The sequence below is a fragment of the Salvia hispanica genome, chromosome 4, assembly GCF_029641045.1.
Source record: "Salvia hispanica isolate PSC_SH4W2 chromosome 4, Shi_PSC_v1, whole genome shotgun sequence".
Taxonomy (NCBI): Eukaryota; Viridiplantae; Streptophyta; class Magnoliopsida; order Lamiales; family Lamiaceae; genus Salvia; species Salvia hispanica.
This window is the reverse complement of record NC_142695.1, coordinates 42,397,634-42,420,206: the sequence shown is the minus strand read 5'-3', so window position 1 is coordinate 42,420,206 and position 22,573 is coordinate 42,397,634. Positions and strand designations below refer to the sequence as shown.

General features: G+C 36.2%; 4 protein-coding genes across 4 annotated transcripts; 3 read left to right on the top strand and 1 right to left on the bottom strand.

The window, feature by feature from the left end:
- The first annotated feature begins 3,473 nt into the window (after window positions 1-3,473).
- CRLK1 (Protein kinase superfamily protein) lies at window positions 3,474-7,892 on the top strand. The gene is made up of 8 exons (XM_048089167.2): window positions 3,474-3,813; window positions 4,277-4,638; window positions 4,962-5,115; window positions 5,567-5,693; window positions 6,443-6,528; window positions 6,644-6,715; window positions 6,824-7,027; window positions 7,300-7,892. The coding sequence occupies exons 2-8, from the start codon at window positions 4,331-4,333 to the stop codon at window positions 7,633-7,635; spliced, it is 1,287 nt and encodes a 428-aa protein (XP_047945124.1). The 5' UTR covers window positions 3,474-3,813; window positions 4,277-4,330; the 3' UTR covers window positions 7,636-7,892.
- Window positions 7,893-8,637: 745 nt separating this feature from the next.
- Window positions 8,638-10,547, top strand: RPL24 (Translation protein SH3-like family protein). Its single transcript, XM_048089366.2, has 4 exons — window positions 8,638-8,795; window positions 9,329-9,367; window positions 9,826-10,056; window positions 10,188-10,547. Exons 1-4 carry the CDS (start codon window positions 8,703-8,705, stop codon window positions 10,389-10,391), a joined length of 567 nt encoding a protein of 188 aa, XP_047945323.1. The 5' UTR covers window positions 8,638-8,702; the 3' UTR covers window positions 10,392-10,547.
- Window positions 10,548-11,046: 499 nt separating this feature from the next.
- FH5 (formin homology5) lies at window positions 11,047-15,844 on the bottom strand. The gene is given in 7 exon segments (XM_089057693.1): window positions 11,047-11,607; window positions 11,609-12,552; window positions 12,871-13,106; window positions 13,332-13,528; window positions 13,615-14,377; window positions 14,456-14,942; window positions 15,406-15,844. Coding segments are annotated over 7 exon segments (2,946 nt in total). The 5' UTR covers window positions 15,559-15,844; the 3' UTR covers window positions 11,047-11,441.
- Window positions 15,845-17,514: 1,670 nt separating this feature from the next.
- LOC125193114 (HSP20-like chaperones superfamily protein) lies at window positions 17,515-18,381 on the top strand. The gene is made up of 2 exons (XM_048090857.2): window positions 17,515-17,945; window positions 18,018-18,381. Exons 1-2 carry the CDS (start codon window positions 17,678-17,680, stop codon window positions 18,266-18,268), a joined length of 519 nt encoding a protein of 172 aa, XP_047946814.1. The 5' UTR covers window positions 17,515-17,677; the 3' UTR covers window positions 18,269-18,381.
- The last annotated feature ends 4,192 nt before the right edge of the window (window positions 18,382-22,573 follow it).

Sequence of the window (22,573 nt, the reverse complement as noted above, 5' to 3'; positions counted from 1 at the left end):
GGGTACCGAAGCCCGCTCCAATTCCGGTTTCTCCTGGGTCGGACAGTCTCGCCGACGGTCTCCACACGGCAGTCCGACCTTCCTCTTGTTTCATTATTCCGAATGCTTCCTCAGCTGTAGTGTCGCTGAGTTTGAGAATCTCCCGCCGCAGGCCATTGTACTTGTCGTTTAGCCCGGCGAGGAATTGGTATAATCTTTTGGTCTGCGTCTCTTTTTGGTAGATGCCAGGACCTTTGTCGCAACATGTATATGGACAAGGCTTCCTTGAATCTGTGTCCACCCAAAGTTTTTGGAGTTCACTCCAGTAGCCTTCGAGGCTGTCGTCCCCTTGCAACGTTCTTGTTGTCGTGATTTCAAGGTCGTAGACTTGTACAGGATCGACTCGTGCACCGAAGGTAGTGACAAGGCTTTTCCACATAGCCTTGGCTGTCTGATGTTGGGCGAATTGCACGACGAGTCTCGGCTCCATATTCTGGATAAGCCACGAGAACACCGTGTAATCGGCAGCTTGCCATTCCTTGAACTTGGGATCGTCTCGTGCCGGCGGCTCATTTTCCCCCTCTATGTGATCCAGTTTCTCCCTGGATCCAATGTTTACAAGCATCAATTTTGACCAAATAGGGAAATTTTTTCCGTCAAGTTTGATGCCTATAGAAATTGTTTCAATTGATTTGGCCATTTGGATGTGATCTGACTTGATTTTGGTGGGTGTTTCAGGTTTGAGATTTGGTTGGGATGTTTGTTGCTGGATTTTCGAATTTTGGATCGGGTCGAAAGATTGAAAATGAAGATTTAGGATCGAATTGCTCGTGATACCATATTGAACTATGAATTGTATTTCATTGAACTGAATTGATGTTTGTGATACATTGTTGAATCCTATTTATAGGATTAGAAAAGTAAATGTACATGGAAACTATACACTTAGGAACTATAACACAATTAATGTTATATTCCTTGAAACTCTATAGTTACTCTTTCCAACATTCTTGAAACTCTAATACCATTAACAACAAACACTTCGTCCCCAAAATCTCTATGTTTAGTAATTAAATCTAGGTTGAAACTTTCTTTAAAAGAAAAAAAAAAAGTTAAACAAGGTGGATAGTGAACTACAAATTTAATATCTGCTGAATATACATATTTGTGGAGTACTTCATAAAAATAAATTGCACTAGAAGTTTTTTATCTAAGATTTTAATTCATTTAAGGATTCTTTCCCATCTTTGCCATATCCAACCTCAAGGAAAAATTAGATAATTTCTTATTTTCATCTCTCTTCTATTATTTATCTCTTTTAATTAAATATTTATTTTATGCAAAAATTATTATTAGATTTGATACTTGAAATACAAAATTTATTTCTTTATTTTATTAATCTATGAGGAATATACAAACTTATTACTCCCTTCGTCCCATAATAAGAGTTATTTTTTGTCATTTCAGTCCGTCCCACAATAAGAATCTTGTTTCACTTTTATTATAAATGGTAAGTAGGTCCCACATTCCACCAACTTATTATACGCACATTTCTTTATAAATCTAATATATATAAATGGGATTCATACTCTACTAACTTGTTCAACTCACTTTTCTTTACATTTTTTAAAATCCGTGTCATAAATAAATAGGATTCCTATTGCGAAACGGAGGGAATACATAAAAAAGATAACATTCCATACAAAACTTAAGTTTTACTATATCAAATTTGAACTATATATTTATATTAGCTATATATGGGTAGTGATAAAATGAAAACTTATATATTGTACAAACTCAAAACTCCTCAACACAGCTTCAACACAGTTTCAATATAATATCAACACAGTTAAAATTTCAAGATTTTAATGTCAACACAATATCAACACAGCATCAATCATTGACTACCGTTGAAATTCTATTGACATTTTCCTGTTGATGCTTTTTTGTGATCTGTTGACATTTTTCAATGGTCCAGATCATAGTTTTGAGTTTGTATAATATTTAGAATTTTCATTTGATCACATCCCAGTTATATATTATATGAAAAACGTATAAAAAATACTTTCAAGATTATAAACAAATTATCTCAAAATGTTTATAAGAATATTTTTATTTTAATTCATAGTCTAATAGAGAGAGATGAGAGGAATGTAAAGATAGAGATGTGAGAGAAGAGATAGAAATGAGAATAAACAAATATAGTCAAATTTAGCTTTGAAGCTAAAAAGGGCAAAATGGAAAAGAACTAATTCTTTGAATGAAAATTTATATCAAACGAATTAAAACTTTACTTTGGAGACTATTGGTGCAATTTATTTTCGTAAAGTACCTCCGTCCACGAATTTGAGGCCTAATTTAACCGGACACAAATTTTAAGAAATGTAATAAAAAGTGAAAGGAATAAGATTGTGAAAGTAAGTCTTATTTTTATATATTATAATAAAATTTTAAAATATAAATGAAATAAAGTTAGTTGAATGTATGGTCTATTATCAAAACTAGCAAACACTAAATGAGATATTTATTGATTGAAGGAAAAAATGTCAAAATGAAACGATTATTAGTGGACGGGAGGTAGTATAGATGTATCATACATTTATCAAATACTACCAAATTTGTACTTCACTCAAAAAAAATCACGAAAAAAATAATAAAAAAGAAGAAAAAGAAAAAGTAAAAAATAAAAAATAAAAAAAAATACTTTAAACATAGTACTGCATAAATAATTTAATATCATTTCATGTATTCACTCCAACAATCATAAATGTGCAAGTAGCAAATAGGAGTATAGACTAAAATGTAGTTCTCCTTAAATAAATAATGTAATTAGAGAAATTCTATAAATGATTAATTGACCTATTTCAGTCTTTTAGACTTTGTTTGATGAAATATTTCTTATTCTGCAATCTGAACTGTCCTAAATTGTGAAATTCCAAATATCTGAATTTGAACGTGGAATTTTATATATCTTAATGTGAATTGTACGTATAAAATTCTATAAACAAAATGCATTTGGTGACTGTTTCGCAGATATGGATATTCGTTTATTGGAATTAATTTTCCAAGAAATTATGTTGGAAAATTACTAATTACTCCATTTATTAAAAGTTTTTATTTATAGATCTCTCAGAATTATATAACTTTCGCATTAATTTTTTTTAAAAAAACTTGATTTCACTTTTATATCACGAATTACACAATAAAACTCAAAATGAGACTATACATCACATAATTTGATAATAGAGTAGTAATTTAATATCACACCAATACTAGTACATGGAAATAAATTGGTTGTTGGCGCATAAACAATCAAAGTCGATGAATTAAATTGGATGGATTATTTATTAAGAGGAATATGATCCGACATAATAATAATTAATTTGGATAAGAGGGCAGAAATAAAAAAACAAAGAGAAAAGGGTATTTTGGGAAATAAGAAATGGCAGAGTGGCACGCGTAGTATAGCATTTACGAGCGGAATCACTTGAATTATGTAATCCAACAAAACAACTCATCTCTCTCATCGACAATAACAATTGCAGTGATCCTTTCTTGACCAGTTGCCATTGTTTCTTCCTCTCTTCTCCCCTAATATATACCAAATCAAATGTCGCCTTCTTTCTCCCCGAACAAATCCAAACTACCAGCTCAATCTTCACCCTTACTCCCGCACCTGATTCCTTCCTCCTCCTACATTTCTCCCTGTTTTCATCGCTGATTTTTTCATTTTCTTTTTTTCTTTCTCCAGAGAGAGAGTGTGTGTTTATGTGTTTCTGAAGAAGAAGAAGAGAGATGGGGATAACATTAGTTGGTCAGCAAAATTTCAGCAAAGTATTATTCAATTTTCTCTCTGTCCTGTTTTTTCCTTTTTTCTGGATGTGTTTTGATTAAAATTTTCGGTGTTTATCTGCTACTTTTCCTGGAACTTCCTGCTGATTTATACTTATTGTTTTTTGTTGACAAAATCGCGAGGCGAATTTTTGACTCGTGCTGTTTTGGAAACTACTGAGATTGACGATAACGCATGAATTTTTGTTCCGCTGTTGTTTGTTGATTATCTTGTTGTTGTTGCTTACACATTTATTCTTTTTCAACGTTCTAGACCCCTAATTCACAAGTTGCATATCTTTTGTTGATTATTTCCTCATAAAACTCTGTAACTGTCATGCATCTGTAGCGCAATTTCATAGGCATAATTAAAACCAAGGGCTCCGCATTTATGGTCTTGAGATCCTATCTGAAGATTATTTGATTTACTAGTTTTTCATGAATCATTATTGCTACTGTCTTGCAGTCACATGGACGGATTAGATAGTAGGGTTGAGGAGGTTGAGTTGTAAAGAAAGAGATGGAAGGGGAATCATCAGGCTTAATTATCGGGTTATCGATTGGAGTGGTGATCGGAGTGGCTTTGGCTGTAACAGCATTTTTTTGCTTCAAGTATCATAGGAAGAATTCCCAAATAGGGAATAGCAGCTCTAGGAGGAATGCAACGATCCCTATACGTACAAATGGGGTTGATTCTTGTGCAACAGATTCATCGCTTGGCACTGAATCGCCCAAGTCCGTGATGCCGAGTAGTATGCCCTTGTGGCTTAGGGGGCTTAAGAAGGTGAATTTAGTCACTGCAACAGGCATACTGGAGTATTCCTACAAGTAAGTGTTCTCACGCTGATTCAATTGCTATATGTCTTATGCAACATAGGTATGAATAGTGATTCGAAGTTGAATCTTCATAATGAAGATGATATGCCTGTAATCATCTACTCCGTATTTTGTATATTCAAAATATCATAGATGTATTTACCATGCATCTTTTACAAGATCGCTATGAATAGGAACTAAAAGGAAAAAGTAATTTGCCTCAAGATGAAATAGCAAAATTAGTGTCTGGCATAAATAGTCTACATGGGTATTTTATGTACATGTCATTGTTTTAGCCTTTTTCTTATGATATTGTTTTGTTAACCTACGAGCAGGGACCTGCAAAAAGCAACATACAATTTTACAACTTTAATTGGTAAAGGGGCTTATGGTCCAGTTTATAAAGCTCAGATGTCTGCTGAAGAGACTGTTGCTGTTAAAGTGTTGGCCACTGATTCAAAGCAGGGTGAGAAAGAGTTCCATACAGAGGTACTTCCATTTATCAACTAACTTATATGGCAGTCAAAATGTGCTTTATTTTAGACTTTTAAATCAACATAATAATCTTATAACTAAATTATTAGCTACACCTCCCATTGAGTCATATAATGTACAACTACATATTGCCAGCTTCAGTTCCAACTCAACAATGGAAAATAGATAACATGAGAGCCGAATAATAACTATAATGAAGTTCTTTATTCAAGATGGGATGTTAAACTATATTCGTCAATGAAATATCATATAGAAATGGTTGGATGGGAGATCAAGAACAAATTATTGAAAAAGAGGAAAAAACACTATATGGCTTTGATAACAATGATAGTGTTTCCTCATGTCCTTCTCCAGTGAGAAAGTTGTACACTGCTGTTAGTGCATGATTTGAAGATTTTTTGTGACTACATTACCATATTTATTCTTTATCTGCTCTTGTGCTCAGGTTATGCTATTAGGAAGGTTACATCACAGGAACCTTGTGAATTTGGTTGGGTATTGTGCAGAGAAAAACCAACATATGCTTATTTACGTATATATGAGCAGAGGAAGTTTGGCTTCGCATTTGTACAGTAAGTGCCTATAACATTGCTTTCAATTTAAGAAATGAAATTGTTTTTGTTCAACAGTATTTGGTGAAGCCCACCTGGGTCTATCTCTTCAAGTCGTTGTCTTCATTGCTATCTGGATCTTGATGCAATTTTTAAGAATTCCTAATTTACAATATAAGAAATTTGAAAATGGAATGAAACTTTTGTTATTTAAACCACAATGTGTGTTTGGTTGGAAACTAGATATTTGAGAAGATAACTTGTAACATAGGCAGTTCCAGCTGACTATGAACTTAACTTTCGCATCCTTTGCCTGATAAGTTTTCTCTAAGAATTTGATCCGCATTGCTTAAAGTATATGATACTCCCTCCGTCCCACTCGAATTGTCTCATTTCTTTACAAATGAGCACATGTATGAAAAGGTGATTAGAGTATAAAGTGTATCGGCTAACATGTGTTTAGAGAGAGAGAGAGAGGAGTGAGACAACTCAAAAAGGAAAGTGAGACACTTTGAATGATATGTACAGAGTACTCTTTATTGTAACTTAAATCTACTTCTGGCTCAAAGTAGGCGGTATTTACTACACATTTAATATTTTTTTAGGCATATTTTGGAATTTTTACTCTGCCTGTGTCTTATATATCTTGTACTTGAGTAATTTGAAAATCATGAACCTGTCAGTATCCATTATTTAAATTTGGAATTTTTACTTGATGGTACTTTTCCATTATTGCTGAATCATTACCTTTTTTTCGCATGTTCTTTTAGATGAGATACTTCAGCCTTTGAGTTGGGAATTAAGAGTTCAAATAGCCCTCGATGTGGCTAGGGGCTTGGAATATCTTCATGACGGGGTACGTTGGATAACTTATTTTTATGCTCACAACAAATACTAGTCTTTTATGGTTATGCATCTGTTTGCTGCCTTGTTGTCACATGCTTATCTTCTGCTTTTGCAATTGCTTACAGGCAGTTCCATCTGTGATACATCGTGACATCAAATCCTCAAATATTTTGTTGGATCATTCCATGAGAGCCAGGGTAATTCTTTGTCAGTATTCCATTATTCTTATAAAAAGATGTTCAAAATTCTTATGACGTACTAGTGCGTTTTTAAGATGTTCATACTATGCATGGGCTATTTCACAGGTGGCAGACTTTGGACTTTCAAGAGAAGAGATGGTTAACAAGAAAGTCTCTAATATTCAAGGGACTTTTGGGTATCTCGATCCTGAATACATATCAACCCGGTCATTTACAAAAAAAAGTGATGTTTACAGCTATGGGGTGTTGCTTTTTGAACTTGTTGCGGCAAGAAATCCCCTCCAGGGTCTTATGGAGTATGTTGAGCTGGTAAGTTGTCTCCATAGTCTTAGATTGCCTCACAATCTTATGATTACACCGACTTTTGGCATATCACATATTCTCCTCGCACCATTTATGTTTTCCGTCTTTTCTCCAGTTTCATGCGTCTTATTTAATAATCGAGGATCTGGTTTTTTATTTAGGATAAACGATTCTTTTCTTCTTTTCTCTTGTTCCTCTGCCAGCATTGGTGTCACTCTGTCTGCATCATTTGTTTGATCATTGTTTTCTCTAGTTGATTTTGGTAAATATGATCACAGGCAGCCATGAACACCGATGGAAAAGTTGGATGGGAGGAACTTGCTGATCCTCGTCTAGATGGGAGAGTTGATGTGGAAGAACTCAATGAAGTGGCTGCCCTCGCACACAAATGTGTGAACCCTACAGCTAAAAAGAGACCAAGCATGAGGGACATAGTTCAGGAGCTCTCAAAGATTCATAAATCCAGGCATGTTAGGCGGAAGCAGAAAGAATCCAGGACTCCTAGGGCAGATTCTGTCATTGTCAACATGGAACAATTAGATCGTCGCAGCCCAACTTCTCAACACCAAAGAGTGGAATCACTAGACAGCACGGCCGACTCCATTGATGTTTAAAGAGCATGCTTTTCTTTTATTCTTTTCTTCTTTCTATCTTTTGAATTTGGATTTTGATCACACCACAATCCTTAGCTTTTGCTCAAACAGCGCCCAGCTGCTTCAGATAGGCCTTCGGATATTTTTTCATTTTGCTTTGTGTATATAGTAACTTCTCCAGATTGACCTTTTTTTTTTTTCTTTCATCGCTCTAGTTTTGTATATCTCCACAGGAATTTTTGATCTAATGATTATGAAAGCAATCCATGTTGTACATACATATTTTACTAGTATTTCTTTTCTTGGGAAATTCTGGTCTAGAAATAGACGTCCTGCTAGATTACTGTTTCTTTTAGAAATTCGGACAAAATCTATGTGCGAAGATGTCGCTGAACATAATTCGACTTAGACCTTTGGTTGAATAGAGTTAAACATAATTTCTAGCATTCATTTTAGCAAATTTATAGTCTTATGATCAAGTTTGCTAGGTCAAGTAATAAAGTTTCTTCGACTAAAGCTCGGATATTGTCATACATGTTAAGATGATAAATATGAGTACATAAAATGAGTATGGTATATATTCTATTAACTTTTTCATCCATTTTTGGTATAAAATCAAATATTTTTATAAAACAGAGTCAAAACTTGGAAATTGAAATATTAAATTTAGTACATGTAGTATTATTTGTTTTAAGTCATAATATTACAAAAGAAATACGATATTAATGTGTGCAGTGTGTGTAGTGTGTGAAATATGTAAAATATGAGAAGCGTGTGTAGTGTGTGCCAAACGGAGACTTTGTAGAAAGTAATTGCTTATATTGTTAGGAAAAACTTGTTGAAACAAATGTATCTCAATAAAATTACTTGTACTAGTACTATTCAACATTAGAGGAAGATGCGACTTCTTTATTTATCATCTTTATTCAGGAGGGAGGGAGACACGACTCTTGAAGACAAATTTCAACTGTAGAAACCGGACGGCAGGGCACTGGATAGAAAGGCGATTCTGGAACATTATCTCTATCTCTCTCTCTCTCTCTCTCTCTCTCTCTCTCGTCACTCCGCCTAGTCAGAGAAATCCAACAATGGCTGCTCTTCAGAGCTCATTTAGCTCGCTCAATCTCGGCCCCAGTTCCTTCCTCGGAAAAAGCGTCGCTCCCTCCCTTCACCTGCCCCTTGTATGTTTTTCTTACCGCTGTATTATCAATTATCTTCGTCAAATCATCCAATAAATTACTTGAAATTCAAATTTTAATGTGCTAAAGTGAGAAGGGGGTTTAACAGAACACGGAGCTATAAATTCGCTGTTATACTCCGTGTGTCAAACCCTGATTAATAAATGAATTAGTGTTATGATTGTTATCCCCATTACTTTCGCTTTGATAAATAACTCTAGTGTTTATGACTTATAAGCAATTGAAGAGTAACTGATGTCATCATGTTTGAAGGTAGAGAGTGAATTGTTGAAGAAACTGAATTGACTTCAGTATGCTTCTTTTAACGCATTAGGCTACTTGTACCGGATATACGTAAAAAGTCTGAGGTTTCTTCGTTACATAACATAGCCAAACTAAACCAATGCACATGTATGAAGCATGCTTTGTGAACTTGTGGAGTTGTTTTTGGTGCAATGTGTGAGCTTTCCTGCCACTAAGCCTTGGAACAAGATGCATCTTTGGTTTATTGTAATAACTCGTGCTTCTGCTTGCAGGTTAAGTTAACAGAGCAGCCGACTTCAATTGTCGCCAAGGTTGGTTGAGTTTGATCATTTTACACATCATTTGCTCCTAGTAGTATCTGACTAAGCTGCACCTGCTTATTTAATTTTCATTGAATTCAAAATCACCGTTTCCTCTTTAGCTACATTGTAAGATAAGTTTATCATAGTCTCCCAGTGCATGACATGCATATTCTGTATAGATCGATGAAGCTTCTTTTTTATAGCTAGTCTAGGAATGGACAGGAAAAATTCTTCCAGTAGTTCTCCTTTAAAGAAGTATTTCATTCGTTCTATTAAAATATGTCTTGATTATTTTTAAGAATTACCTTTTTGTTCTTTGCTATTTGTTTGACTGATTCTTGCATCTAAACAGTTGCACTCCTACTATGCCTACTATTTCATCATTTTTGCTGTGTTACATCTCTGAATTTTATCTTCAAAGTTGCAAGCGAAGTTTCTTACTAACTAAATTGAAATCTCACCAACAGCTTAAACGATGGGAGAGGAAAGAGTGCAAACCAAACAGTTTACCGGTGCTACATAAAATGCACGTTAAACTCGGAGATACTGTAAAAGTCATTTCTGGAAAGGACAAAGGTAAAGTCGGCGAGGTTAGCAAAATTTTCACGCATAATAGCAGCATTGTGATTAAAGATATTAACTTGAAGACAAAGCATGTTAAGAGCAAGGGAGAGGATGAACCTGGGCAGATAATCAAGGTTATTTCTCTTCCCAGCTTGGAGCTTGGACCTACAATTCCCTCTTGAAAATCTTATGTGGTGATATGCAAGTAAGGCTGAGTGAAGTCATTGCACTTATTAACATGTTTAATGTTTTTATCTATTTTCAGATTGAAGCCCCTATTCACAGCTCAAATGTTATGCTTTATTCGAAAGAGAAGGAGGTGGTGAGCAGGGTTGGTCATAAAACCTTGGATGATGGTAAACGTGTTCGTTACCTAATAAAGACTGGAGAAATCATTGACAGTGCGGAGAACTGGAAGAGAGTGGCTAAAGAAAAAGAGAAAGCAACAGAATTAGCTGCTGCCTCTTAGGAGACCAGGTTCTATAATTCCATTCGATATATCCCAGCATGTAACAATCTAGGATCTACGATTTGTACTCCTTCATTTATTCTTTGACTTACATTCAAAGGACACACTTTTGTTCCTTCTCAAATCCTAGTATGATAAAATTTTGTTGGATGTGAATAGCAATATCTCTTTCAGTAATTCTCTTTTCTTGGTATCATCCAGGAAGCTGCTGCTAATCAACTATATAAATTGCAAAAGGTTGAACTTAGGTGTTGCATAAGAAGCAGTTTTAGATGATTATTGAACTAGTTTACCTGGAAAAAGATATACCGAATCGTGTATTCTTCTGCCTAGTCACGGTGTTGTATTAGGAGATTTTGCAGCTGAGATTTTTTGGCAGCTGTTCTTTTACTCTCTTCTCTTTCATTTCCTTTAGATATTAGGCAGGCAACTGGAAGATTTTTCTGTTGAGTTGTTAGCTAGATTTTATTTGGGTCTTATATAGGTTGTGTAGTAGTGGTATATAACTAGGTCTCAAATTCTTGCTAAAATGCTCAATTTTATTTTTTGGCATTTAGAAGTTACATTGTGGAATTCAAGATTATGAAACTTTAAAGTTTCCATACGATTAATTGAAATGCACAAAATCAAGTTCATTTGCGAAGTGCACACTTTCACATGCTAAAAAAAAAGAAAATAATGGAATACATAAAACAAGACAAGTCACACGGCAGTGATGATTTTAAATTTGAATCATATCTGTACATAAATAAAAGAGCTTATCTATTTCTAGTAATCTAATGGAAGCACTGCAATAAACAACATAAAGCTACAAAATGATACAAACCCAAGTGGGAAGAAAATACAAAAGGTTTCCTACACATTCCAAATATCATCAATGCCCAATTTCACAAGGAACTATCACCCTAATCAAAGAAGAGATGCTACCATTTTCTCTTGGACATCAACTTGTTTAACAATGAAGAGGTTGCATTAAACTAAGATGAGGCTTTCTTGCACTTGCTTTTTTTTCTAATTTATGTAACATCAGCCCTTGTCCTCGTGTTCGTCTCAACTATCCGGAGGACCCTCCTTCACAGTTGATGCACTAGTAGAGCTCTCTTCTTTTGTAGTTGATGTGTTTGGCTTGTCCTCTTCTTAAGAACTCGAATCCTCTGAAGTATCTGGATGCGTATTAGGTACGGCTGGGACTGGAGGTGTTGGTTTTTGAGGTGACAACTGGATCATCTTTGGTAGTTGATGTATCCTCCTCTGAACTTGAATTGTCTGACTCATCTGAATCATCTGAGCTATCCGGGCTAGCCGCACCTCCACTAGCTATGGCCGCTGGGGGCTGAACCGGAGGCGCAGCAACTGTATCATCTTTCGGAGCTGATGTAATAGGCTTCTCATCTTTAGGCTTTTCCACCAATTTAGGCTTCTCCTCTTTCCGTTTTTGCTCCTTTGGCTTTGCTGGTGTGGTTTTAACTTCAAGGCATACTTTATCTAGTATCACAAGGAAATCGCGAACGACAGAGAATAATCGCAATCCTTCGTCAACCTTACCTGAAGATCCATGAAAGTAATCTGCAGTGCTCTTGATCAGCATGCTTATTCGTTTCTCTTCCTCTAGCAACCACCTGACATTAGGCTCAGCATTCTCCACAAAACTCCTCAATGAGGCTTGAAACCCCCTGTCTTCTCCCTCTATCGTCTGCATTTCCGTGTTGAGGAAATTCTTCGCTTTCACAAGTGCATGACCGAGCCTTCCAACTGTCCCAGTTAAGTTATCAATTTCTAAAACTGCAGCTCTTTTCACAACCTCGAGATCATTTCCAAGACGTGACACGGCCTGAAGACCGAGGCTCCTTAAGTTCTCATCTGTATCTAGGACAGGACCGTTGTCAAGATCTTCAGACACGACGCTGGACATGCTTCGCATCTCTTGTGCTGCTCGAGCAGCTCTTATGCCTTCCCCTCGGATTATTTCTTGAACGACAAAGTGCAGCAACGTGGTTTTTCCGTCTAGTCCTTTCACATCCGATAACTTTAGAAGCGTGTCGAGCTTAAATGCTTGTGCACCACCACGAAATGTGCCACTATTCATGCGATTACCAGTTTTCAGAACTGCTTCAAGAAGTTTGAGAAACAATCTGTTTTTATGCAGTTCTGTGCATGCAGCCTGCAAAATATTGAGAAATCATACAGTTTTGGACACTTAACTGATTATAGTGTATTCATCTAAATTAGGCTTTCTTAATCCCTAGTTAGAGTTTATTAATCACAATTAGGATCTAATTAGGCGGGTGAATAGAAGTGTGCCTCTATATATATGAGTTCATCAACCTAACTAAAAGACCAGTTTTTACCAATGGAGTAGAAAATCATCATTCAGTTTTCTCTGGTTATTCGCTCACTAGCTTACATAATATGACAGGATATATTGATCCCGTTATTTCAGCGTTCATAGATGATGAGCAACAATATATCAGTAGCTTACCTCCAAAACCACAAAAGAATCTTTTAGTGTGGCTGACTCCTCCTCAAGGACGCCCATGAAGGAAAGACATTCTAGCCTCTTATACGCGTATGGAATATCAACTACGACCTTTAGAAAGCGTTCTGCAGGACCTAGCAGGGTCAAGTCACCCGTGAAGAGTCGCAGTTTTAGTTCTTCTTCAGAAGTAGGCGCCATCTTTAACAATGTCAGAATAAGTTCTGCAGGAAGCTCGTTACCTACATAATTTGAAACAAGGAGATCAATGAGGAATAACCACCTCTAGATAGTTTATCACAAGCACGGTACCTGCATAATAATCTTTATTTCCATTTATACATTTACATACTAGTACTATTTATATCTTTCATTTAGAGATTCCCATTTTGTAATTGCTACATCATGTGATCTCTCATCGAAATGCCATTGTGCAAATTAACAGAGGCAATGGTAGGCAAAACAACCTTCTTCGAGTGCATCTCGGACTTCATCTGTAGTCACGCATAATGCCTTGAGCATAATCGACAGATTCTGTGCCTTCTTGGCATCAATTATTTGAATGAACTTAGGAGCCTCTTGGGAAGCATCTTTCTTTGCCGGAACCTTGTTTTTACTAGCTGGGGCATATCCAAATAGGGTTTCGATCATCTCTTCATTGAACCTGTTGAGACGTCATTACATGTCAAACGACAAGTTCACGGAAAAGTACTTAAACAAGCATTTAAATGGCTGAAAAACAAAACTTACTGGAAGGATCCGCCTTTGAGCTGATTCCAAACCATTGTATCATCAGCACTGGTATTCACCTTGTCCCAGAAAAAAGGTTTCAACTTCGTCATAGAACCACCGTCATCAATATCTCCTGTGGAGGAGCTTGGTGCATGATGTGCACCCCTAGGAGGCCTCACGCCAGGAGGCCGTGGAGCACCTCCAACACCTGGAGGCGGTGGGGGTCCTGGCGCGCGAGGACCACCCCCCCTGGGGCCAGGTGGTGGTGGAGGTCCTGGAGGACGTGGACCACCGGGAGCTCTAGGAGGTGGGGGTGCTCCAGGAGCATTCATGGGAGGTGGGGGTGCTGGAGCTCTAGGATCTAGTGGACTCGGTGTACTGAGAGCTGCAGTTGGGGGCTGGGGAGGAGCCGAGCTAACTGGAGGAGGAGGAGGAGGAGGGTTGACAGGGGTTATTCTTCCAGGAGGCGGCTTAAGAGGTGGAAATACCGGAGCAGAGTTGGCAGCATCGTCTGCAGAGGTTCCAAGCGGATTCTCTTTTTTGGAACTGCTCAGAGTGATTGAGTTACTCAGAGTAAGTGCATCATTCGGAGAACATGCTTCGTTCGACTCCATAAATAAGTCTCCGCTGCTACTGCTATGGTTCAAATTGCCCAAAGACCGCGATTCCAAGTGTAAGGTCCCGCTACTTCTGGTATGCCCCAAGCTGCTGCTGAAAGACTGGCTATCGAGCTTTTCTTCATTTGACAATGTTCCTAATGTCAATGACTTCCGCGAAGAGGCTAAAGCATTGAGGAAATAGACATGGCTGAGAAGGGATCCAGTAAAGATGAGTTATGACAAGAAAAAGCATTATATACCAATGGAACTGTCGCTTAAGGCTAAGCTGAGGAGCGCTCTCTCATCGGTTCGACCTGCTGCAAAGCTACCCCCGCAGCAGAAATAAAACAGCAGAACAGAAACAATAAAGGTGAGGGACGCAGTTACACCGACAGCAAGCATGATGGTTGGGACTGGATCGGCTGGTTCTCTGGATTTCTCAGCTAACTCACGCCGTACGGGAGAAGATGGTAAAGATCCCAAGTACTTGGCATTGGAAGTTTTCAAATCCTTCTTCTCTCCTGTGACAGGAAGCACTAGGTTTTTATCCCTTATACAATCTACAAGGATTTTCTTAACATGAGGGCACATGACATTGCGAGCATCCTGTGTCTTTCCTCTGGACAACCCACCATAAAGCTCCTCACGACGAACCGACCTCTCTTTTGTGAAACATAACTCAATATCCTGCAAGGTTTTCTTGGCATTTGATAGCTCGTTCCTGCAGTCAGTCCGTAGTGATTCAGCCTGCATCAAGAAAGTCCTTTGGATCAGGATCATTTATGCAGCACATAGACATATATAGAAACCTTACTAAGGAAGTTCAACAGAATCCACAAATTGTGCAAAGCACATCCATGGCATTTATCCACAAAACAGTAGCTCACAGTTGATGGCTTCTTAGAGCAGTTGGTTGAAATAGGAAGAGGATTTTTATGAAATGGTGTGAGGAACTCCACCTTTAAGAGGAAAGTGAACACGTGTACCTTAAAAACCTTGAGAGAATGAATAATCTAAATCCATTCATCATAAACCAAAAACTTCCCCATTTGGCCTAACCTTTATACTATAATTCATTCTTAACCAGCATTGCTGTGAAGCAAAGTTGTAAGGGCATTCAGGATGAAAAACCAGAGAATGAATTATGGCAAAGCAAACTTGACAACTTCCCAAATTAGGATTGTGGATGATAAAATTTAGAGGTGAGTACCATCTCTTGATTGATCTCCCCTGCGTCCATCAAAGAAGAAAGTAAGGTTTCTTGGTCCTTGCTCTCCACACCCATCACCGATGTAATCGAAAGCACAAACACAAACGCCATATAGATAAAACCTCCTCTTATGATTATCATTTGAAACCTCATATTCCCTATTCTGCAAAATGCTTCTCATTGCATTACAACAATTTCATATTCTGATTAACCACATTTCGATCAAGAACGGATTTTTAATCCTTTTCACCAAGAATCTAGGCTGCCCACCTCAATATTTCCGCCAAAAATATCGGAATCATGCACAGGACCGAAATGATCAACAATCTTGATTGCAAAATGTGGGAATTTCCGAGCAAATGCTCCAGTTTGCATGAAGCAAAAGAAGGAGCCGGAAAAATTCCAAGAAACAGGGCGATTGAATAGGCCCAGAAAAATGGAAATGAAATTATTGAATGTGAGGTGTGGGGTTTCGTGATCAACCAGATGGGATTGAAACATTAACATTTACGAATTGATGTTGACTTTCCCTGTCACACGAAATCTGACCAAAATTTGATGGTATGTTTGTTGGTGTTTCTCACGAAATTTTGTTGCGAGTTTCTTTATGTCATTTTTAGCGCGAATATGATATACCCTGCTTTGCTTTTTGTAGTTTAAGATTATCAATTTACTCTTTCAAAAATGAAATTAATACATGATGGAAAATCTTCATTCATTCATATCTATCCATACATTCTTATAAGGAAATTATTACAAAGTTTATATACCATATTTCCATACGTTTATGCATATATGGTAGGACTGTCATATAAAACATTAAAAATAGAGTTATCTTACAACTTTAGTCTAGAATATTACGTTTGGTAGCTTATGATTTCTGACATAACGAATCAGTTCATTTTTATCCTAAAAGTGATGGTGCTGTTACATTTGATTGTAAAAACGATTTTGACCTACCGAATACCTTAAATACTAGTAGCACATTAGTTAAACACTTCAACTAGACTAAAATGCATTTTTGGTTCTAAATATATTAATATTTTAATTACATTTTTCTCTTAAACATATGAACATTCTATGATTTTGTTCTAAAATTGACAGAGCTGTTAAATTTGATGTTAGAGTTTTATTCGCGATGTATATCACGATGAGCCCAACCTAGATTTTGGCTGACATCGATGATGAAGGGCGGATTTCTTCCTATTTTGGTAAGGATTGACGGAGCTGTTAACTTCGATGTTAGAGTTTCATTCGCGATGTATATCACGAAGACCCCAACCTAGATTTTGGCTGATATCGATAGTGAAGGGCAACGAACATAAGGCATTTTCCATACAATCTCCAAAATCCCTCCTAATGCTCGGCCATGAAATTGTACTTCAACGATAGGCGAGCATGCAATGACGCTTCTTCTCATAATTGGTCTTGCCTGCCTGCAATCTCGAATCAATGAATGATGGGGTTGGATCCCCTGCTGTGGAGGAATCACAGCAGGGGATGCTGTTCTGCACATCATCATTTTTTAAATTTAAAATATAACACTTAATAAAAAAAAATAAAAATTTTAAAAAATTGGAATGTGAGGAACAGCACCCGTGAATGATAGGAGTACCATTAACTGACCAAGATGAAATTAAAGAATCAATTGTATTAGCATTAGATTCAAAATGTATTGATGGTTTAAAAAAAAAAATACTACTAAATGACATCAACAAAATATTTAACAGATGCATGATGAAATTTAAAAACTCGTTTTGCTACGTGGACAGTTTCACGATTTTGTCAGTGTTTTATGACTAGAAATTGAAAAACAAAAATTATCACTTTACAAACTCAAATTTAGTTAAAAGTGAAAAAAAATTATCTTTATTGACTTTTATGTTTGAGTAGTGTTCATCCATTGATTAAATTGGAAGTGATATCACTGTCAAATCAAATACTCCATTTGTATTCAACGCAAAAAGTAAAAATAAAATTATAAAATATACGTGTAGCATAAAAAAATAAGAAAGCGATTTCTACGGTCTCAATTCAAAATCAAATAATCATAGTATGAAGGTCCTTATAATGAATGGAACAGTTGTTAAGGGGTAAGCATTAATCTAGAACATGCTTTTTGCATAATCGGAAGATGGACTTCCGTGAAAAGCAAAATATTCGATATCGATCGCCACAAACTTTATCAGATTCCCACGGAATTGATTCTCTGCTTTATAATGCAACTCACATCTCTGCTAAATTCACAGGTTTCCATCGTTTCCCCATTTAGATGAGTAGCAAACAAATCGAGATCCAATTCGAAGACCACAACCCCCACAAATGGTGCCAACCGCTGAAAGAAGATGTGTTCGCAGCCCTAACTACGCACAAGCCTGGATCGCTCTTCAGCCCTTCCTTATTCGGTAAATTCTTCGATCCGTCAGATGCCTTCCCTCTATGGGAGTTCCAATCCGACGAAGTGCTGCCCAATTCCGCTCACCGCAGCGTCGATTGGTGCCAAAATCATACCGATTTTATCCTCAAAGCAGATCTGTCTGGTTAGTAGCCAATTAAACCTTGTTTGCCCTAATTTTGAGTACGATTTTCCATAATTTAGAGTGTGTGATTAGGTAATAGGCAAAGCAGTGTTGAAGTATCAGTGGAAAATGGGAAGATTATGGAGATAAGTGGGCAACAAAAAGAGAGTAAGAATAGGAAGTGGAAAAGCAGCCAGTGGTGGGAGCATGGGTATGTTAGGAGGATTGAAGTGCCTGAGAATGCAGATTGGAGGAAAGCTGAAGCTTATATCAAGAATGATTCTCTGCTAGAGATCAGAATCCCCAAACTTCCTACAGATTCTGATGCACCAAAAGGAACTTAATTTAACATATCATCAATTCTCTCTCTCTCGTTTATACAGTAATTTATTTCATGAAATATCCCTCTCGTCGAGTGCATATGAATATTGAATAGAGAGACCATTTTCTTTGCTTCTTTTTTCGTGTTTATGATTTAGAAATGGATGTCCATGCTAAGTTAGTAGTCTAAATTTTGGTTGGTAGTAAGTTTGAGCTTGACCATAAAATTTAACGTCACACATCCAATTTTTGGGTAACCAAATTTAACATATGTATCATTGGAAGTTGATTTTCTAAATACTACTCCCTCCGTTCCATAATTATTGAGACATTTCTTTTCGGCACGGAGATTGAGAAAATTGTGTTAGGTGAGTTAAGTAAAGAGAGAATAAAATGGAAAATGAAAAAGGTAAAGAGATAAAGAAACAATAAAGTAAGAAAAAGTACTTAAAAAAAGGAAATGATTCTACTACTATGGAACGTATTGAAATAGCAAAATGACTCTATTAGTACGGAATTGAGGGAGTAGAATGATTAGTTTAAAATAGGCCCAAACATGCCCATTGCCTGGATTAGACTCAAATTCTAACCCATGAACCATTACTCCAATTATGACCCATGCTTTCTTAAAAGTTTGGCTAGTAAGCCCACCACAACAAACGGACCTTGGGCCAAAAAAGCTTTGAAATAACGGGCCCAAAAGTCAACCCAATGTTTGTTTTCAGTAGCTCGGTTTCAACCTTGTTCATCTTTCTTCAAAATAAATTATAAGTACTATTACTAAGTTTAGAATCCATTTTTTTGAATATAATTAACCGTGGATTCTAGGTTAAACATGTACAAATTCATTGTGGAAATGCATGACTTGTAAAAATTGGAATTTTCACTCTTTGAACACATACCAAGAATTCATTGGTAGGGGTGATAACTCATCATATTAATTTTTATTTTAGAAAAAAATCCTATCTGTTTAAGTATCTCTAAAAAGTTGTTGAATCATATATAGTCCGATAAAAGCTGTGCATCTAACCAATTATGTAATAATGTTATGTGTATTGCAATCACTAAGAACAATAAATTATGAAATAATGAATTCGTTCGTTTGATAGAAAAGGTAAGTTTAATTAAACAATATTTAAATTTTATAACACGCAAAATTTTCAAACAATTTAGATTCTTTGGGATACCGGATACTATTGGTCAATATTTGGATCCAAGTAGAATATTTTAACAAATTTATTGATACATGCATCACTGAAATTACTATCCATTAACTTATTTAATTATATATATATTTGTTAATATTAATAGTGCCCCCCATCGAATATATTCCAATATTCCAATATTCCGATGTTGCCTGAGTGAGAATGCCATTATATTATTTAATTTATATAGTTAGCAAATCCCCCAAAAAAGTAAGTATTAAGTATTAACTCATTTAGTGAGAAAAGGGCAATGAGTGAGCATCAATAAGCAGTGGAGTGTGTGAGTTGGAAAGTTATATCTTAATTCCCATGAAAGTAATGCACAAGCTGAGAGGCGTAAGTGCGTTTGTAAAGAAGAAGCATCCATCCATCAGTTTTTCAATAAAGTTGAAAATAAAGAGCATCAACAAACGAAATAGATAGATGAACATGTTAGGTTTGGTATACTGAAAAGCATGTTTCGAGCAAGTTTCGCGTGAATAGAATCTTGCTTGTATACGTAAAACTCTACAATCCACTTTTAACCCGATTCAGTATTATTCGGGCAGTCTCGCACGAATAGAATCACTATTATTATTACATTGTGTTTACTTGTGCATTTATAAGATGTTGTACAAACATTTAAATGCATAAGAAGTAAACAAAGTCTAAGTCTTTTGCTTAGTAGACCGGTTGTGGGCGTCGTCCACTTTAAGGTAACACGGTCAGATCTATGCAATGCTTTGCAAAAGAAAAAGAAGAATTTCACAACCTAGATAGGCTTTGACTACCTATCGTGAAAGGTTGCAATGTCAGTCCGCATATTTCTAAGCCTTATTGAAATAAGATGACATTGGTGTGGTATAGCACTGAACGGATCTAACAGCAAGACGTGTCTTTATGCTATCTACTGAAAGACTAGGTCTTGATAAAATATTTTTTCTTAATCTGCATATGTTAGTATTGAGCATACGGTATTGATTATGCACTACTTTGACTTATCAAATGGTGCGGGTTTTTCGCAATCCAATAATCCTGATATATTGGGTAGTGGTGATTAATATCTAGCGGTGCTAGGATTGCTATTATGTTGAAACGTGCGCGAGGTGAGTCTCGTTTGATAATGTCCTCAAGAGGAGCTCGAACAAGGTTTTATTATTCGGAAAACTGGCCAGTTGGAGTTTTATTACTCTATGAATAATAAATAAATGTTTCTTGCTATGTCCACTCTTGGAATTAATAAGATATTAATTAATTAAGTCCATAGCAGACATTGATTAATTAATGGACATTTATATCTTAAGCGCGGGAAATAAATAATAAAAGTGGAAACCCGGATTACTTATAATTTCGGATTTGGATGGGGAGAGTTCAATATTACTTCTGTAGTGGCTGCTCGTAATATTCCAATATAAGCTTGTATTAAATTGTGGGTTCAATTTAATTAGTAAAAAGCTAATTGGGCGAGCCCATATCCAAAACCTTCCATAGATCCCTGTCTGGGCCCAAAAGGAACTTAATATAAATAGGAGAATAAAGGAGACAGAATTATCACAATTTCATTATTTGTAATTTTCGAAAATTTCAGCTTCCCAGCTGTAGGAATTTTCGAATTCTACTCTTTTTCCCAAAAGGATTTCTTCTGTCTTCTTTATTCGAGTCCTAGTATTTTGATAAGATCAGCCCACCCTGATATCGAGATACAGTTCGGGAATCAGAGAGAAGATCCGTGGTCTAGTATTGAAGATCATCACGTGGAGAAGGCGCGAGCAATCGACGATTCTTTGGAGAATCAAAATCGGTAACTCTAAACCGTAGAATTCATGTTTTAGGATTTACTTTCTTTGAGCATGAATTATTTGCGTTCTAGCATGCAATTATATGTTTAACATGTGAATTGATTAATCGCATAATCGGTCAAATAGATCCTACGTCTGATTTATTTGTTTTGTACAAGTCTTCCGCTGTGCAAGGGGCACCAAACCCCAACAGAACAACTCCATGCATTATCTCTCACCTTATTAATTAATTAATTAAACTAATTATTCTGTGTTTGTGTGACAAGTTTCCACTCGTGAAAAAGGTAAAAAAGTGTAAATTCTTGTCACCCTCTTCAAGCAAGGGGTATTTTGCAATTTGGAAATGGTCTTCGATTCAGGAAATATGCTACCAGTGTTATTACTCATTTTATGCAAATGATTTTATATATGGAGTATTTTTTTTATAGAAACAAATATAATTTAAAAATTATTTCATATTTTTTCTCTCTATTAAGCTTGCATGAGAGGGGATTTAAAGGATGTAATCATGGTTTTTCAACTCACCTACATCGAATATATAATAAATACTATTACTCCTAATTTATTTGCTTTTATATTAAACTATCGGGAGAGAACAAACTATTTATTCTATTAAAAATATATAGTGGTACACCTTCATTAAGAAGCTATTTATGATTAGTATGATAATGAGCTAATGCGATCGGGACATCGGGTGATATTTCTATGTCGCATGTTTGCTGAATATAAATGATATTGCAACATTGTTTTGCTGTCATACCTTGTAATAAAAAGGTTGTTATCATGGGCACATGTTATGTAATTAGAGTTGTGTATCTGAGTACGCATCCATTATAATGTACAATGTGATTATTGAAAAAATAGAAACAAATATTATTAATCAATTTGGCGAAGATACTCCCAGACTTGTCAAACCCAGACAGTGCAAGTAATCCTACACATTAAGTTGCATTGTCACCAATTCGTGAATACCTACACTATCGTGAGTCGTCTCGCAATCCCATCACCCACGAGCAACTCCAACAAAATATAATAGAATACACTTGGGAAAAATGGCTACAACATGTCTAAATAATTTACAAGATACTCATGGGAAATTGAGAAATATATAAACAGTGTTGTGGGTCTTGTGATAGAGTAGTGCAATAATCAATAAAAGGAATGGGTTGTGGATGACCTGATATTTCAACAATCGATGTTGGCCATATGTGTTGTGGATCGGCAGGAAAGTCTAAGTTGAAGTCAAAATCGAGGCCGTTAAAATCTTAGATCTTGTTGTGCAAATGAGAACCTGATGAATGTGGCCCGATTTTAGATAATAATTTTCTCCAAGTGACTTTATTCT